Source organism: Hemiscyllium ocellatum, chromosome 26 (assembly GCF_020745735.1).
Source record: "Hemiscyllium ocellatum isolate sHemOce1 chromosome 26, sHemOce1.pat.X.cur, whole genome shotgun sequence".
Lineage (NCBI taxonomy): Eukaryota > Metazoa > Chordata > Chondrichthyes > Orectolobiformes > Hemiscylliidae > Hemiscyllium > Hemiscyllium ocellatum.
Window position 1 is genome coordinate 54,519,817 of NC_083426.1, and position 19,842 is coordinate 54,539,658.

General features: G+C 41.3%; 1 protein-coding gene across 1 annotated transcript in view; it reads left to right on the plus strand.

Annotated features, from left to right (window-relative positions):
- The window catches only part of ipo9 (importin 9), a 73,187-nt gene that overhangs the window by 20,426 nt on the left and 32,919 nt on the right, over positions 1 to 19,842 (plus strand). Inside the window, exons 6-12 of the mRNA XM_060845646.1 lie at positions 5,383 to 5,469; positions 8,945 to 9,064; positions 12,677 to 12,777; positions 15,892 to 15,950; positions 16,941 to 17,092; positions 17,557 to 17,655; positions 18,111 to 18,217. Of these exons, the coding sequence (XP_060701629.1) occupies positions 5,383 to 5,469; positions 8,945 to 9,064; positions 12,677 to 12,777; positions 15,892 to 15,950; positions 16,941 to 17,092; positions 17,557 to 17,655; positions 18,111 to 18,217 (725 nt within the window). The remainder of the gene's footprint in view (positions 1 to 5,382; positions 5,470 to 8,944; positions 9,065 to 12,676; positions 12,778 to 15,891; positions 15,951 to 16,940; positions 17,093 to 17,556; positions 17,656 to 18,110; positions 18,218 to 19,842) is intronic.

Below are 19,842 nucleotides of genomic sequence, written 5' to 3' on the forward strand. Positions count from 1 at the left end.
GTTCAGCTGCGCTGGTGAATTGTCACTTGGCCTTCGACCACCCTATTCTGACCAGTGACCCCCAATTTAGACGACAAAATCAAATTGCTGGATACACTCAGCAAGTCTGACAGCGTCTGTGGAGAGAAAAGAGTAAATGCTTTGAGTTCAGTGACCCTTGTTCAGAATATTCACGGCTGATCTGTTAATATTTTGAAATCCACATTCTCAAGACAACCCCAGCTAACTGAGATTCTTGGCAGTCAAAGGAATTAATCTACCACTGCCTTACAATAATTCTATGATCCCACTTCTTCTGCCCCCAAAGCTAAGTGTTCCAAAGTTGCCAATCCTATGGGAGAAGAAATTTCTGTTCTTCTGTCCAAAAAGGAAGAACCCTAATTTTAAAACAGTGCTTCCTAGTTCTGGGCTTCTCCACAGGAGAAAATATCACTACTGTGCCATCTTGTCGACATCATTCAGGATTTTGTGCACCCCAGTTAAGTCAGCCCTCTCTGTTCTATTCTCCCCTGGAATAAGTCGAACTTGTTTTTTATTTTGAAAACTTACTTGACGACACACTCCATTCCAGGTTTCAGTTTTGTAAACCTCTGAATTGTCTCCAATTCATTTGCATTCTTTCATAAATTATGGGAGACTAAAACTGCGTGATATTCGAGATGTGGTCTCATCAATGTCTTGTATAACTAAAGCATAATATCCTTTGTATTTTAGTTCATTTCACAATGAAGGGTAGTAGTTCATTAGACTTTTTGATACTGACCTTTTGTGACTCTCACACCTAGATCCCTCAAAATTCTGCAATCATCCTGTTTAAATGTTCTTGTGCTTTTTCATTCTTCCTGTCAATGTGAACAGTTTCACACTTTGTAAAAACAATTACTTCAGATGCTGGAAACCAGATTCTGGATTAGTGGTGCTGGAAAAGCACAGCAGTTCAGACAGCACCCGAGGAGCAGTAAAATCGGCATTTTGGGCAAAAGCCCTTCATCAGGGCAGCAAAGTTTCACACTTTGCTTATAGTACGCCATCTGCCAAATTTTTGTCCACTCACTCAAACTATCCAGCCTTATCTAAGTGCACAAAAGCTTTTCCTCACAAGGAGTGGTTCGAGTGCATTGTCTGGAAACGTGGAGGTAGTTTCAGTCAAGTCATTCAAGAGGCCATGAGAGGATGATTTTAAATAAAAATGTGCAAGGATACGAAATGGGCAGTCGGTTGGCTTTGAGTCACAATGCTCATTTGGAGAGCTGGTGCAAACACAATGGACCGAATGTGCCACAACAGTTTGACAACATACCTCCCTATACTATGTGTTGTCTGCAAATATAACTACCATGCCTTTGTTCTCCTTGTCAAAATAATTGATGCAAATTGCCAAAAATTGATACCCCAGCACAGAACCCTGCTGGACCCCATTCATTACATCCTGCCAGTTAGACAAAGTTCTTTTTTTGCCAACCAACCATCAGCCATCTTTCCATCCATGCTAGCATTCCGCACATATTAGAACATTTATTTTCTTCAATAACCATTCATGTTCCACCTTATCAAATGCCTTCTGGGCATCCATGTATACAGGCTCGCCTTTATTCACAGCACATGTACTCCTTTAAAGATGTCTCAAATTAGTTAAATATGATTTTTTTATTTCAGAAATCGTGTTAACTTCCGACTTAAGGTATTTCTGAGTACCTAGTTTTGGTTTTAATATAAATGCAGAATTCTGGAGAAACTCAGCAGGTTTGGCAGCATCAGCTAATGTTTCAGATTCAATATGACACCTTTTCAGAACACATTCCCCATAAAATCTGGCTTAATTTATTTAAAATTAGTTTTCTTGAATAGAGGGGTATGTACAGTCTCAAAGAACATTTCATGGATTGAGGGGAAAAAAATGGAAAATTAACACTAATGCACCTACTACCTCTCAAGAACCTAGGAAGAAGCCCAACTGGACCTTGAAACTTTGTTGACATGTAACTGCTTCAGCTAGCTTAGTGTCACTTCCTTAGTGATTGTAATTTCACTAACATCCTCTTTCCCTTCCAGGTTCTAACTTACTGGAATTTTTTTTGGTAACCTGTATAGTGAATACAGAAGCAAAATACTGTTTACTTCATCTGCCATTTCCTTATTGTCCACTATTAATACCTCTCTCTAGAGGACCAACCCTCACTTTGCTTCACTTTTGAAGAAGAGTCATGCCAGAATTGAAATGTTAACTCCTGTTTCTCTCCAATGCTACCAGATCTCCTGGATTGCTCAATTCTGTGTTTGTCTCATTTTACTTGCTTTCCTATTTGGAGAGGAAGTTTATAAATTCTTGCTAACCATTTTTACATTCATAACCAGCTTATTCTTGTACTCAAATTTTTTTCTCTTGATTCATCTTTTAGTCATTCGCTGTATTCTGGCCAATCACCTGACCTGCCATTGACCTGTGTGCAGTTAATATTATGGTTGCAGGTTTCGATTCATTAATATGTAAATCCTAGGACTTCTTTCAAGTCACATTCCCAAGATAACTTTAGATTTTTTTTTTAAAAAGTGCCACCATAATTACATTCTAAGTGATTAAAGACTTAACAGCAATCTAGATTTATTCAATACATTGCATTCGTTGTATGATACTTTGATCTTTTACTATAAATTCTGTGTCCTATGATCATGCTCCACTAGCTGCCTGATGATGGAGCAGCGTTCTGAAAGCTGTGCTTCCAAATAAACCTGTTGGGCTGTAACCTGATGTTATGATTTTTAACTACGTCCACTCCAGTCCAACACCGGCACCTCCACATCATGCTTAAATATTTTAGTTACGTGGTGGATAGAATTTTTAATAATAATAGAATACTCAGAGTAAATCTGTTCCAAAATATTCCCTAAATGTCTGATACTGTGTACCTATCTAACTTAACATTTCAGCTCTCTTCAGCTAGCTCAACATCCACATAGTTGCCTAGTTTGTTATAGGCCCATTCTTCTCTCTTGCACAGTGGATGTAAAATTCAACCCTATTGTAATCACTATTGCCTGGAGTTGCCACGTTAAACAATACCAAGTCCAATATAACTGCTGTGTGGCTGGTTCTACAATGTACCATTCCTAAGGAACTATCTCAAAAGCATTCTGTGATCCAGTTCATGAATGTGTAGATTAATGTCATACATGATGAGTACTTGTGGAAAGGGATAGTAATCAATACTTGATTATTGTATTTTTTTCAGTGTCTGTTCATTACATTGTGGTTACTGTTACAGAATCAGCAGACTGTTCCTTCTATTGAATTCTTTCCCCAACTATTTCTCATTTCCACCTAACTTGATTCTACACCCTGAACTCTTGGATCAAAGTAATGTTCAGCTATTTCCCCCATGCCATCCTTGATTAACAGTACTACCCCTCCTTTACTGAGCTTCCTATTTTTTTTTAATGTCACATGCCCCTTAATAGTCAGAAATACAACTGAATCATTTTGCAGCCAGTCAGGTCATAACTTATTTCTTTGTTCGTTGTCAATTTATTTATAAGTGTTTCTCTCATTCGGATACAAAGCCTTTAATTTTGCTGTCTTATTATCTTTTAAATGCCTTGTTTTGATTTCTGATGCATTGAGTATTTTTCTTTCTGTCCATTCCTGCCGTTGTCTGATGCTAATTTCTATTTTTACCTTTTACGTCGTCTCTATTCTTTGATCTACCACACCTTCCCACGTTTGATTCCGACACCAATACTAATATTAAGATTCTCTGTTTCCTTAGTTATGCAGTTTGCAAGAACACTGGTCTCAACATGGTTCAGTTGTACACAGTTTCAAATGTAAAGCATCCCCCTTGCTCCTGGGCTGGTGCCCCACAAAGTGGAACACACTCCTACACTGGTCTTTGAGCCACATATTCATCCTTATAATTTGTACCCAATGCTAATTTGAACACAGCTCCGTTAATAATTTAGAGATTACAACGTTTGCAGTTCTGTTTGTCAATTTAATGCCGAGTTCCCCATACTGTATGCAGGAACCCTTTCCTATTTCTGTCTGTGCTGACACCTACTTGGGTTGTGACAACTGGATTCTCCCATTCCCACTCCCACTCCCAGTTCCTGTCTAATCCTAAGCAGATGCCTCAGTCTCTGGAGCCATGCAAACAACTCCGCTATTTGCATTTTCACCCTTTGCTGTAGTTGCCTCCCATTCACATCACCACTACCATTATGCTTTCTCCCACACAAGATGCATTTGTTTTTCATCTCTCCTCCTGCAAAAGTCTGAGCTGCAACACTGATAGAGGCAACTGGTCTCTTGATTGCAACACAATGCAGTGCGGAATTCATGATTTTCTTGAATGAACAGGAGTAGACTTTTACTACCTTTTGTCCCAGGAAAAGCGTAATAAAATGCAACATCTTGAGGACATGGGTTTAAGGTGAGAAGGGAAAGATTTAAAGAGGGCCTGTAGTTTTTGTTTTAGACAGAGGGTGTGCATGTATGGAATGAGCTGCCGGAGGAGTGGTGGAGGCTGGTACAATTACAACACTTATAAAGGCATTTGAATGGGTATATTAATAGAAAAGTTAAGATGGATCTGGACCAAATGCTAGCAAATGGGACTAGGTCACATTGGGATGTCTGGTTGGCACAGACGAGTGGACTGAAGGGTCTCCTTCTGTTTTGTATGACTATTAGCCCTGTCACTGCCTGATGGCATTGTGATTGTGCCTAGTCAAAGACTGCAGCTGTTCAAGAAGACAGTTCTCCGCCACCACCTCCAGCACAGCTGGCAATGTGCAGTAAACGTGTTGCTCTACATTGGCTTCAGTTCAAGATACTTGCCTTTTTCCTGAATTATGTCGTTTCCCTTCTCTTGTTTCTATATTATGACTGATCTGGTTTAAATGGGAGATTGTGACCCAGAATCTCTTCACGCTGGTGTGTGTTATCAACAGAGCTACAGTTAACACTACCCTGAAGACCACCTGCAGTGATGTTCTGATTGACCTTCAACAATCACAGGCACCTTTTTCAATATGCTTCACCTAATAGAGTTTCCCCAATTCCATCTTTACTAATGCTTGTCACACTGGAGTTCAGCTCTTTTGAGTGAGGCTGTATTCAGGTCAGGAGCTGAGTAGTCCTGAATGAACAAGTTGAGAATGATGGTCAAAGAAAGGTAAGTAATACAGTCACAAATGGTTCAGGAACAAATGCATTTACTAAAACATCATTGATAAATGAAATGATTGGAACAATTAGTGAAAATGAATTCTATTACCTGTATAGCAGTGTATTATTGTGAATTCAGACGAATTGTTCAATACTTCATTGTTATAACTGACAAATGTTTAGAAGCTTCAGATGTTAATTGGTGTTCGTTTCTATAGGTTTATAGTATTCGAACTAGAGCACGTGCAGTTGAGATCTTCACCACATGCGCCAACCTTATCTGTGCGATTGAAGAGGTTGAGAAGGTAAGTGAAAGACTAAATGGTGAAATAGAAAGCATTTGGCATGTTGGGTCAACTCCTTTCTTTTAAAAAAAACACTTCTCAGTTGTGAGCTCTCCACTTGTCCATCTACTCTTGAGCTCAGTTGTCCTCCAAGCCAAATCAGTCTGCAGATTCTATTCATGTTCTTAATCAAGATTATTACAGGTACTGTATTAGGGGCATGCACAGTATCCTGCTGGCAGTAATTTACTTGTATGTGTCTTGTGTATATACACAAATGTGTACATGTGTGATATCAATGTATATCTGCATTAATGATGCATCTTTAGAGGTAGTAATGATAAACTTGTAGTGGTCGTCATTTCCACTGTGTAAACTGATGGTATCTTCTAGCATATGCCCAAATGTAGTTAAGCCATGGAAATTTGAAGTTGCTGTCAATTATTTGATGCATACTCTACAGAGCAGCTGTTGAAGTACCTACGCTGCTCAGAAAACTGTAGTCCATTAGCAACGTTGAACTGATGAGATCTTCCATTCTTGCACCGAACCTTGTTGTGGAAGCCTATTTAACAAATTACACCTTGTTTACAAAGATGTAACTTTGTTTATAAGTTCATAATTATTTCTAAATAGCCCTCCTGATTGTGAGTAATTTTATTTTCTAAATGTTTCAATTTCTCCATAATAAATTCAATATTCCAAAGTTCCAACATTCGCTGTTTTGTCTCATATCTTAAATCAATAGTAAAAAATGAAATAGGGTCAGATTGTGTAGAACCTGTGTAGTGGGCGGCACGGCGGCACAGTGGTTAGCACTGCTGCCTCACAGCACCTGAGACCCGGGTTCAATTCCCGACTCAGGTGACTGACTGTGTGGAGTTTGCACGTTCTCCCCGTGTCTGCGTGGGTTTCCTCCGGGTGCTCCGGTTTCCTCCCACAGTCACAAAGATGTGCGGGTCAGGTGAATTGGCCATGCTAAATTGCCCGTAGTGTTAGGTAAGGGGTAAATGTAGGGGTATGGGTGGGTTGCGCTTCGGCGGGTCGGTGTGGACTTGTTGGGCCGAAGGGCCTGTTTCCACACTAAGTAATCTAAACCTGTGTGGGTAGAACTGAGGAACCGCAAAAGTAAAAAACAAACACAGTTGGAGTTATGTACAGGCTTCCAAATAGTAGTCAGGAGCTGGGGCATAAAATACGCCAGGAGGTAGAAAAGGTGTGCAGGAAAGGCAAAGTTACAGTGATCATGGGGGATTTCCATATACAGGTGGACTGGGAAAACCAGGTTGGTAGTGGATTACAAGAAATGGAATTTGTGGAATGTCTATGCGATAGCCTTTTGGAGCAGCTTGTGGACTCCACTAGGGAGCAGGTGATACTGGATTTACTGGTGTGCAGTGAGGTAGACTTGATAAGGGAGCTTAAGTTAAAAAGAACCTTAGGAAGCATGATCATATTAACTCTGCAATTGAGATGGAGAAGATAGAATCAGAGGTAACTGTATTACAGTTGAATAAAGGCAACTATAGAGGCATGAACGAGGTGCTGAGCAGGAAAGACAGTGGAACTGCAATGGCAGGAGTTTCTGGGCGTAATTCAGGAGACACAGCAAAGATTCATCTCAAGGTAAAAGAAGCATGGTACAGGGAGGCGAATGAGGTAACCACGGCTGACGAGGGAAGTGAGGGATAGCGCAAAAGCATAAGAGAAAGCATAGTGTGACGAAGGATAGTGGAAAACCAGAGGGTTGGAAAGCTTAAGACCAACAGGGCAACAAAAAAAAGAGGGAGAAGTGTAAATATGAGGGTAAGCTAGCCAGTATTATAAAGGGAGACTGCAGGAGTTTCTTTAGATATAGAGAGGGTAAAATAGAGGCAAACGTGGACATTGGGCCACTGGAAAATTATGCAAGGGAGATAGTAATGACGAGCAAGGAAATGGCTGAGGAACTGAACAATTACTTTGTGTCAGTCTTCACAGTGGAAGACATTAGTAATATCCCAAAATTTCAAGAGTGAGAAGGCAGAAGCCATCATCAAGGAAAACGTGTTAGGAGAACTGAATGGTGTAAAGGTGGATAAATCACCTGGACCAGATGGACTCCACCCCGGAGTCCTAACGGAGATAGCTGAAGAGATAGTGGAGGCATTAGTGGTAATCTATCAATAATCAGTAGAATATGGGAGGGTCCTAGAGAACTGGAAAATTGCTAACATGACACCCTGTTTAAAAAATGAATAAGGCAAAAGACGCACAATTATAGACTGATTAGCCTAATCTCAGTTGTGGGTAAGATCCTGGAATCCATTATAAAGAATGAGATTCCCGAATAGTTGGGCAAAGTCAGCAGGGTTCATCAAGGGGAGGTCGTGCCGTACCATCTGCAAGAATTCTTTTGAGGAAATAATAAGCAGGATAGATGGAGAGCCAATGGATGTTATCGACCTGGATGTAAAGAAAGCTTTTGACAAGGTGCCGCACAGGAGGCTACTGAGTAAAATAAAAGCCCATGGTGTCAGAGGCAAGGTGCTAGCATGCGTAGAAACTTGGCTGTCTGGCAGAAAGCAGAGCATGAAAGAGTCTTTTTCAGGATGACAGCCGGTGACCAGTGGTGTTCCACAAGGCTCAGTGTTGGGACTGCAGTTTTTCAGTTTAGACATTACTGACCTAGATGTAGGAACTGACGGCATTCTGGCTAAGTTTTCAAATGATACAAAGATATTTGGAGGAACAGGTAGCATTAAGAAGCTGGGGAGCCTGCAAAAGAATCTGGATAGGTTAGGAGAGTGGGCACGGAAGTGGCAGATGGAGTACAACATAGGAAGGTCTGAGACCATGCACTTTGTGAGGAAGAATAGAGGCCTGAACTATTTTCTAAATGGGGAGAAAATTCTGAAGTGCAAAGAGACATGGGATTTCCAGTCCAGGATCCCCTCAAGGTAAACTTGCAGGTTGAATCAACAGTTAGGAAGGCAAATGCAATAATTGCATTTATTTTGAGAGGACTAGAATATAAAAGCCAGAATGTACTTCTGCGACTCTTTAAGGCTCTGGTCAGACCACATTTGGAATATTGCGTACAGTTTTGGGGCACATAACCCAGGAAGGATGTATTGACCTTGGAGCATGTTCAGTGGAGGTCCACAAGAATGCTTCCAGGAGTGAAAAGTTTCTTGAGTATCAAGGGTAATGGCAAGAAAGTGGGAGAATGGGGTTGAGAAACTTATCAGCCATGGTTGGTTGGTAGAGCAGACTTGATGGGCTGATTAGCCTAATTTCTGCTCCTGTGTATTGTGATCCGATGTATGCCCCAATGATTTATTGATTTGAGGGTATGCTGAGCATATGGGTTATATTATATCTGAAGCAATAAACAAACTGCTGGAGAATCTCAGCAGGCTGGACAACATCTGTGAAGAGGAATCAGAGTTAAAGTTTTGGTTCCAGTGACCCTTTAAAATTGTATCTGAAGGCTATTTTTGTTAATCTTTTTCAGGGTGCGGCCAAGGCATTGATCTTTCCTGTGGTACAGCAGTTCACAGAGGCATTTGTACAAGCCTTGCAAATGCCTGATGGCCCAAGCTCAGATAGTGGGCTAAAGATGGAAGTTCTGAAGGTGAGTACTGTGGGGAATGAGGCAACATGTGAAATTTGAACTTGGGCCCTTAAAACCAAAATAATCTTCAGTTTTAGTCATGGAAGTGGAGGTACTGAATCATTTCTGTTCTTTTTGAGGAATAGCGTACAATTCCAGGGCTCAAGCAAGCAATGGTACCTGCAGTTCCACAGATGAAGGCTCTTCTGAGGAGTGTCACCTACTCTCTAAATTTCAGAGAGACTGACCCCTCCTTCCAATTCTGTTACAGACAGTGACTGTCTCAACCCCTGATCACGATTCTCCTGTTAGTGATGACAATGATATCTGCGGCTGATTCTGTGTATAAAAAGATGTTAGCTCCAAAGCCCTGCTTCTGTTTCTTTGTGACACAGAAGTGTTCCTGATCCTTACTTCTGATTCTTTTGTGGATATACCCATTTCAAACAGGTATGCTGTTTTGGAAAATGTGGGGGGTGATGGATTCTCAGGAGAACGTTGCATGAACAGCCAAGTTTCTGATATTGAGACTAGCTCTTCGGCACTGAGGGGTATGTCGGCTTCCAAGAGATCAATTGTGTTCGGGGCTTCTGTAGTCCGAGATGCAGGCAGACGTTTCTGTGGCCAGCAGAGAAAAAGCAGAATGGTGTGTTGTTTCCCTGGTGCCATTTCTGAGAGGGGCCAGCAAGAGGTTATTGTCCACGTTGGAACCAACGATATAGGAAGGGAAAAGGTTGAGATTCTGAAGGGAGATTACAGAGAGTTAGATAGAAATTTAAAGAGGAGGTCCCCAAAGGTAGTAATATCTGGATTACTGCCAGTGCTATGAGTTAGTGAGGGCAGGAATAGGAGGATACAGCAGATGAATGCATGGCTGAGGAGCTAGTGTATGGGAGAAGGACTCTCATTTTTGGATCATTGGAATCTCTTTTGGGGTAGAAGTGACCTGTACAAGAAGGGCAGATTGCACCTGAATTGGAAGGGGACTAATATACTGGCAGGGAGATTTGCTATAATTGCTTTAAACTAGTAAAGTGTGGGGGGGGAGGTGGGACCCAGGGAGATAGTGAGGAAAAAGATCAACCTGAGACTGGTACAGTTGAGACCAGAAGTGAGTCGGGCAGGCAGGGACAAGGTAGGGCTAATAAATTAAACTGCATTTATTTCAACGCAAGGGGCCTAACAGGGAAGGCAGATGAACTCAGGGCATGGTTAGGAACATGGGACTGGGATATCATAGCAGTTACAGAAACATGGCTCAGGGATGGGCAGGACTGGCAGCTTAATGTTCCAGGATACAAATGCTACAGGAAGGCTAGAAAGGGAGGCAAGAGAGTGGGGGGTTGGCATTTTTGATAAGGTATAGCATTATATCTGTGCTGAGGGTGGATATTCCCAGAAATACATCCAGGGAAGTTATTTGGGTGGAACTGAGAAATAAGAAAGGGATGATCACCTGATTAGGATTATATTAAAGACCCCCTAAAGGTCAGAGGGAAATTGAGAACCAAACTTGTAAGGAGATCTCAGGTACCTGGTAAGAATAATAGGGTAGTTATGGTCTGGGATTTTAACTTTCCAAACATTGACTGGGACTGCCATACTGTTGAAGGCTTAGATGGAGAGGAATTTGTTAAGTGCATACAAGACAATTTTCTGATTCAGTGTGTGGATGTACCTACGAGAAAAGGTGCAAAACTTGACCTACTGTTGATAAATAAGGCAGGGCAGGTGACTGAAGTGTCAGTGGGGGAGCACTTTGGGGTGAGTGACCATAATTCTATTCGTTTTAAAATCATGATGGAAAAGGATAGACCAAATTTAAAAGTTTAAGTCCTAAGTTGGTGAAAGGCCAATTTTGATGGTATTACACAAGAACTTTCGAAAGCTGATTGGAGGCAGATATTCGCAGGTAAAGGGACGGCTGGAAAATGGGAAGCCTTCAGAAATGAGAACCAGAATCCAGAGAAAGTATATTCCTGTCAGGGTGAAAGGGAAGGCTGGTAGGTATAGGGAATGCTGGTTGACTAAAGAAATTGAGGGTTTGATTAAGAAAAATAAGGAAACATATGTCAGATATAGGCAGGATAGATCGAGTGAATCCTTAGAGTATAAAGGCAGTAGGAGTACACTTGAGAGAAATCAGGAGGGCAAAAAGGGGCCATAAGATAGCTTTGGCAAATAGAATTAAGGAGAATCCAAAGGGTCTTTACAAATATATTAAGGACAAAAGAGTAACTAGGGAGAGAATAGGTCCTCCCAAAGATCAGCAAGGCGGCCTTTGTGTGGAGCCACAGAAAATGGGGGAGATACTAAATGAATATTTTGCATCATTATTTACTGTGGAAAAGTATATGGAAGATATAGACTGTAGGGGAAAAATATGGTAACATCTTGCAAAATGTCCAGATTACAGAGGAGGAAGTGCTGGATGTCTTGAAACGGTTAAAGGTGGATATATCCCCAGGACCTGATCAGGTGTACCTGAGAACTCTGTGGGAAACCTAGGGAAGTGATTGCTGGGCCTCTTGCTGAGATATTTGTATCATTGATAGTCACAGGTGAGGTGCTGGAAGACTGGAGGTTGGCAAACATGGTGCCACTGTTTAAGAAGGGCGGTAAAGTCAACCCAGAGAACCATAGATCGGTGAGCCTGCCCTTGATGGTGGGCAAGTTGTTGGAGTGAATTCTGAGGGACAGGATATAGATGGTATTTGGAAAGACAACGACTGATTAGGGATAGTCAACATGGCTTTGTGCGTGGGAAATCATGTCTCACAAACTTGATTGAGTTTTTGAAGAAGTAGCAAAGAAGGTTGATGAGGGCAGAGCACAGGTTCATAGCTCCTTGAAAGTGGAGTCTTAGGATACTGAAGAAGGCATTTGGTATGCTTTCCTTTATTGGTCAAAGTATTGAGTACAGGAGTTGGAAGGTCATGTTGTGGCTGTACAGGTCATTGGTTAGGCCACTGTTGGAATATTGCGTGCAATTCTGGTCTCCTTCCTATCGGAGCGATGTTGTGAAACTTGAAAGAGTTCAGAAAAGATTGACAAGGATGTTGCCAGGGTTGGAGGATTTGAGTTATAGGGAGAGGCTGAACAGATTGGGGCTGTTGTCCCTGGATCATTGGAGGCCGAGGGGCGATCTTACAGTGCTTCACAAAATTATGAGGGGCAAGGATAGGATAGATAGACAAATTCTGGGGTCGTGGTGTCCAGAACTAGAGGGCATAGGTTTAGGGTGAGAGGGGAAAGATATGAAAGAGACTTCGGGGTAGCTTTTTGACACAGAGGGTGGTACGTGTATGGAATGAGCTGCCAGAGGATGTGGAGGAAGCTGGTACAATTACAACATTTAAGAGGCATTTGGATGGATAAATGAATAGGAAGGGTTTGGAGGGATATGGGCCAGCTGCTGGCAGGTGGGACTAGATTAGGTTGGGATATCTGGTTGGCATGGACAGGTTGGACTGTTTTTATGCTGTACATCTCTGACTCTACAGTGACAGACGGTGACAGATTTTACTTTGCTTCTGATTGTGGCCATATTGTAGACAGGAATGACCCTGTTTTTGATTTTCTATGCTGCACACTAATGATCCTGATTCACATCTTTAATTCCTTCTCTTGCAGGCAGTGACAGCACTGGTGAAGAATTTTCCAAAGCACATGGTTTCGTCAATGCAGCAGATTTTGCCAATTGTGTGGAGTACGCTAACTGAGAGTGCAACTGTATATCCTTAACATTACTCAACTGTCTGACTCCTGAACCACGTGTCAGCAATGTGGGAATAAGAAATGCATGCATGCAATGGTTTTTAAAAGTATCAAACATCTTAAAGCCCTTCAGAGCCAGCGTTTTGGAATGGTAGTCACTGTTAAACGAAGAGCAACAACAAGCTGCACATCAAGTTGCTAATTTTAGAAATCTGTTCATGTCACATGTAGTCAGATGTGATCTGTGCTGTTGAGTGAGCAGCAACAGACTTCATTTGATATATCTATTTTCACAGGATTGTACAAGAACATTTTTCTTGGAGCTCTACAGAGCTACAGATGATACTATTACGTAACTCCTTTTGTACATGCTCAGTAACCATATCCATTGTAAGGGTGTATTCCTCTGTCTATCTCACCTAGGTTCCTCTACAGTTCCTTTTTTGTTATTAACATTTACCCCACTTCATACCTGCCCCACCCAAATATTTTCTTGTGTTCAAGGGATAAATCTGAATTAACATTCTTGGTTCTTTAACAGAGCATGGAGAACATATTTGCTCCCCATGTTTCCTGAGAGGGCTAAGCTATCAGTGTAGTGGAATGGCAGCAGCTCGTGTTGTGACCCATACAAAGACTTCAGTACAGCAGCAGATTAAAAAAAATCAAGGAAAAGTTAGTTTAAAGGAAAGAGCTCCTGAATTTGATTGATTTCAACCTCTTGAAAAGGAAGACCAGGAGGTAAATTTCTTTTCCCCTTTTAGTCTGCTTTGCTTTCTGTTCCAAGGAAGAATGTAATAGATTAGAACACAAGTCATTTTGAATGTTTTGCTGCAGGCGAGGAGATGAATGCTTGTTCACTGCGTTTAAGATGGGAATTTCTGTTTCTGTAGGTAATGGTGTCATCTTGGCATTTTGAGGTGCATGCACAGCCACCCCAGAGAGTCTATGATAAAGTGATGACAAATATAAACAGTCAAAAGTAGGTCTAGTAGGAAACTTCTGTATGGTGCTCTGATTTGGGAGCTTATGAAAGGAAAGCCTTCTTGCATAGGCCATCTCTCAGAATGAAATGATTTTTGTTCTGTTTCCCCATTCTTTTTTTTTGAAAGACTAGGAAATTGCTTATTAGGTAGAGAAAACTTTCGGCTACAGCTGGTCATTCACACTGATCCTGGAATTCTGAACATTTTGTAGTAAAGTGGCTTATTCCTCCTTCAGAAGATCTCTCTTGTGCCACTTGTGGCAGCACTAGCCATTTGAGTTAGAGTTAACGTAAGCTTCTTGCTTTCAGTCTACAAAGCTCAGTTGTGAATTTCCTAACAGTAAAGTTTTTAGCCCGTAATCTTACTGAGGTGGTTAAGACTGCTAATTCCTGTCAAGTTCTGAGCTGATCATCTTTAAACTTTGTGAAAACATTCTATCTCCATGAGCTCAATGATCTGTTCTTGCAGGAGTTTTGGGAACAAGCTTTAAAGCTTGTGGTTGAGTTTTTCTTGCAACCTCCCACTGCCATTTGTGTAGTTTCTACAAGTTGAATATTAACCTGTGATTTGCTTTAGATGTAAGGGGAGAAAGTGAGGACTGCAGATGCTGGAGATCAGAGCTGAAAATGTGTTGCTGGAAAAGGGCAGCGGGTCAGGCAGCATCCAAGGAGCAGGAGAATCGATGTTTCGGGCATGAGCCCTTCTTCAGGAAGCTATATTTCTTGAAGGGAGTTTGTTTTATGATTGACGTTTTCTCTAAATGACTCAAGCTTACTTTGTTTTCTGCGCATGAAAGCAAAGATTTCTTGCTTACAATTGGCTTGTGTCTGTGCAGATGCTGCTATATCCACGCTGACTAAAGTTTGTTTCGAAGTTCTGAGACCTCTTCCTTCCTTGATTGAAGATTTCTTTGTTCCTCCATAATTTTGGATGTGTCCATATTTTACAGTCTCTTTGTAGGCTGTGGAATTTTTAAAATCTTAATTTGCTTTCATTAATAAATTCACCAATGTAGAGTTACTTCCTTGCTTCTCTGAAGTGATCTGGCTACTCCTGTGGGTGGAACTTCATCTAATTTTGCACTGTAGTTGCAGCCACTGAGAGTTCTATGTAATGTGTATGCAACTTTTGTTCTTCAAGAAAGGACTGATTCTGTTGATCTCGGCAATTCAAGAAGGCAACTCACGTGGGCAGTTAGGGATGGGAGAAAAATATTGGCCTCGCCAGCAATTCCCACATCCAGTGAATGAATTTTTAAGTCTATAGGATAGTTTCCACTCCATATTTGAGATGAAACAGCATCTTTTTTTTTCAGAAAATAGGTGACAGGTAGAACTTTGTGGTTCTGACTGACTATATTTTTATTTTAACCACAGGGTTTCTGAGAGATTCTGTTTCCACTAATTTGCAATGTGTTAGTTCCTTAGACAATTGCAGGGCTCAGCATGGTGGCTCAGTAGTGCCCGTCGGTACAGGGAACCCAGGTTCAATTCTGCCCTCTGGCTGTGTGGAATTTGCATGTTCTCTGGGTGCTCTGGCTTCCTTCCACAGTACAAAGATGTGCAGTTTTAGATGGATTAACCTTGGGAAGTACAGGGTTACAGGGGGGTTCGGTCAAGGTGGGATGCTCTTTGGAGGGTTAGTGTTGACAACAAGATGTACTGAGTAGCTTGCTTCCATATTAGGGATTCTGTGATGACAGTCAAGTGGAAATGATTTTATGGAGTCATGAAGCCAAACAGCATGGAAACAGGTCCAACCAGTCCATGCTGACCATAATCCCAAACTTAACTAGTCCCACTTGACTGCGCTTGGCACATATCCCTCCAAACATTTTCTATTCATGTGCTTATCCAAATGTCTTTTAAACATTGTAACTGTAGCCGTATCTAACACTCCTGTAGAAGCTTATTTCATACATGAGCCACTCTGTGAAAGAAAATTGCCTTGTTCAGTTGATTTGCGTCTAAGGTGACTGGTTTATTTCAAGATGCTGTAATGAATGAGGAAAAGCCTGGGATAAAGGACTTAAAACATGACAAGTGGCTTTAGTGGCCTTTACTTGTGTCCATAGTCAGTAAAGGTTATTGAGGCAATACAAGGATTTGAGATAGGCAGCTTTACTGTTTTCTTTAACGTTAACACTTATGTGAGGACAGAAGTGAACTACATGGAAGAGGTGGATGATCCAGTGGATTCTGATGGTAAGTATAAGCGTCATAAATGTCTGTGCTAAGCACTGGGAAACGTTTGTTTCAACTTCAAACTGAAAATCATAGGTTAAAATGCAAATAAGAGTAAGGGACCTCAACAAATCAAATGTCAGAGATATAAACTAGTAAGCAAGTTAAATCTCTTTATTCATAGAGTAGTGTTATTATGGAATTCACTAGATAAGAACAAAGTTAAATGGAAGAGGAAAAGCATATGATTAGATCTCTTTGTTCACATGGGTAGTAAATGCTGAAACCAACAGATTATGCTGAATGCTTTGCATTATTGTAGTCTTTGTGTATTTTTTGCCATGGCTCATCAATGAACTAGGGAAACCAGAAAAGAACCACTTCAGTGAAAGTAAAGAGGGACTCAATTAGGAATGGAGCCAGAAGGTTTTTTAAAAATTCATTCATGCGATATGGGCATCACTAGCTGGCCCGTCTCTAATTTCCCAGAGGGCAGTAAAGAGTCAGCCCCATTGCTATGGGTCTGGAATGACCTGTTCAGTCCAGGTGAGAATGGCAGTTTCCTTCCCTACATGACATCAGTGAACCAGATAGGCTTTTCCTGATAATTAGCAATGCTTTCGTGGTCGTCATTAAACTCTTATTTCCAGATTCTGGTTGAATTCCTTTTTCACCATCTGCCATGGTGGGAGAATGTTACCAGGTCTTTAGATAAATAGTGTGGCAATAATACCATTAGGCCATCATCTATCCCTATTTTAAGGGATTGAAGCTGATGTTGGGTTTGCTGTGTTATTGTGACATCTGGAATTGCCTGTGGTGTTTGGAGTCATGGATGAGTTAGCCATCACTGCACTTCCCTGCTGCACTCAGAGCTACCTGATAGACTGCAGCATTGACCCTCCCGTAATTGGCATATCGTGTACTTGATCTCTGATTTACTACTGTCTGGATGATTAACACTATTTATGGAATAGGACGTTGAGTAAAATGTTTGTTTTGCCCTTTAAGGTGAGGTGTTGGGGTTTGAGAACTTGGTGTTCAATATTTTTGAATTTGTGCACACGTTACTGGAGAACAGGAAGTTTAAGAGCACAGTAAAGAAGGCCCTACCTGAGCTGATCTACTACATCATCCTGTACATGCAGATCACTGAGGAGCAGGTAAGATTTCAGTTCTTGTACTGCACTCTACGGCCAGATTAACAGCAGTGTGGATAACAGCAGAAGTTCAATTATCTGCATGTGTTTGTACCAGACAAGGGCTATAGCCTTGGATGATTGTCATGGTTCCTGTCTGGCGAACTGATGTTTGTCAGTGTTATTTATTGGCAGTCAGGTGCCCCACTTGAAAACTACCCTGGCTATCCCATAATGTATCTCATCTAAAACCTGTACAGTGAAGGCAGAAATAGCTAAAAAGATTCCCTGTGCTTTATTTTCACACACCCTTCCCTTCCTATCCCCACTTTATAGGCCAGATCTTCATTGAACATCTCAATAATATGTTGCCTTGAGTTTTGCTGAACTATTTGTTTTGGACTAAGATATGGTGAGGGACTTTGTGTATGGCTATTTTATTGGTTCTGAGATTGAGTCGGGCGAACGTGGTTTTTCTCCCTCTGCAGATTAAGATTTGGACGGGAAATCCTCATCAGTTTGTAGAGGACGAGGATGATGACACCTTCTCGTATTCTGTGCGGATCTCTGCCCAGGATCTCCTGCTGGTAAGGGAGGGGGGGATTGTTTGGATGCGTAGTGCTACTGCACCACTGATTTTCACTTGACTCGAGTCAGTGGAATTGTGCTGTTCTGTGAAAGCTGCTCTGTTTAATAAATTACTGTTTTATAGCCCAGTGTTTGGATTGACCTGAGCAGGGTTGGTGGGTGAGGATCCAGTTCTTCTATGCTCAGTGGCAGGGTGTGTTTGTAGGGGGAGGTTTGGGGTGGTAAAAGCCTGACCTGTCCAGAGAGGGTGGGGAAAAGTCTGACCTAGCCCTGTCTGATGCTGGAGAGGTGCAAGGATCAGTTCTGGAAGGTTAGGGGCTGACCTTTTTTTTTTCAGAGGCTGGTATAGAATGGTCGGGACCTGGCTCAACCCTGCCTCTGATCTGGCCTGGGGGTGTTGAGAAGTAGCCTCCTTTTCCAGGGAGCTAACAGTTTTTCTGATTTCTTACTGCAGGCTGTTGCAAGTGATTTCCAGAGTGAGAGTGCCATTGCCTTAGCAGCAGCTGCAACCAAACACCTGCAGGAAGCAGAACAGGCCAAGAGTGATGGAAATGTGCATTGGTATGAAAATGAACTGTGCGTGTCGTGGTAGCAGTTAGACCTGGGGTGCGCTCTCCATTAGGTGGGATCAGATGATTGCCTGTCGGTAACCTGGGTGATACCGTTTAGCCCATTGAGTCTGGTCAGCCATTAGAGCTGTTTATAGAAAAGAGTTTTGAGCTGCTTCAATCCTTTGTGCATGTATTCCTGTCTTCACTCCTGAAAGATCTGGCTATAATTTTCAGACTATCCCCAAGTCTTAAACTCTCCAACCAGCAGGAATCAATTCTTGTTGTCTGCTACATCTGTTCCCCTTGGGTTATTTAATCAAAGTTTTCAAGATACCAAGGGGTATCTTAAGTTAACCTTTTCAGTTCAAGGGAATGGACTCCTAGTTTGTGCAATCTTTCTAAGTCAAATCAGGTATCGTTCTATTGGTCTGCATTATGTTTGTTGTATGGCTAGTTCCTCCGTTATGGTGGCCAGATCTACCCCAATGACTACAGATGTGATCTTGAGTTTGTGTAGCTTTTTCATGACTTCCTACTTCCTAGTAATCTAGTCCATTAGATATTGAATTCAATTGAATTTATTGTCACGTGTACCTAGGCAAAGTGAACAGCTTTGTCTTGGAAGCAATACAGGCAGATCACATAGTTAAGTAGCAGAGATAGTAAATAATAGGTAAACAGCATCAACAATAAAAACACAGGTACAGGTGAAGCAGACCCTTAGATCCATCTTGTCCATGCTGACCAGATATCCTAACCTAATCTCGTCCCATTTGCCAGCACTTGGCCCATATCCCTCTGTTAAGAGATGTTGTTAAGAATGTTAAGAAATGTTATGAGGACTGGCCTTCTGTTAATCTTATGATTTAATATACCTGTTTGTTGTATTTTAATGAGCTATGATTATGGACCTTAGGTTTTTTTGGTCTTGTGCTGTTTTCAGCCTTTCACAATTTAGGAAGTACTGTGATCTATACTTTTGAGATCATGTGAGGATGATTTTACACTTGCTACACTAAATTCTATTGCTATTGTACCTGTCTGCAATTTTGCTTTCATCTATAGTGATTGTAATGCTGTCAATTATGTGAATATAACTATGATATGTGGTTTATCCTATCATCTGTGTGAATAAATACAATGAATAGTTGAGGCCACAAGGGGTACCTTTACAGGCATTCTGCCTGTTGCTACTAAATTCTGTTTACTGTAGTTCAGAACTTGCTAACCAGGTGGTCATTTGCTTTTCAATTCTGTAAGCTTCAACTGTACTTTCTCCTGTCCAGTATTTTATGTGACTCTTCACAAATAAAAATTCAATTGCATTTGTCAGGCAGGACAAATTCATGCTGACTTCCAGTAATCAGAAAATGTTCAAAGTCTTCAGTTGTCCTAACTTTAATTGTACGCTAGTAATTTTTTGACAACAGATGTTGACTTATCTGTTGGTTTTCTCCATTCACCCTTAAATAGAGGAGTGATTTTCCAATCTGATGGAATAGTTCCTGAATATCATTAGGAAGTCGGTACTTTTCTTATAGCACCAGACTATAGTTCCTTAATTACGAAGGATGTTCATCTCCCAATATCATTTTCCTTATCTTTTCTGTGTACCTTGTAATCTGGAATGTTGAT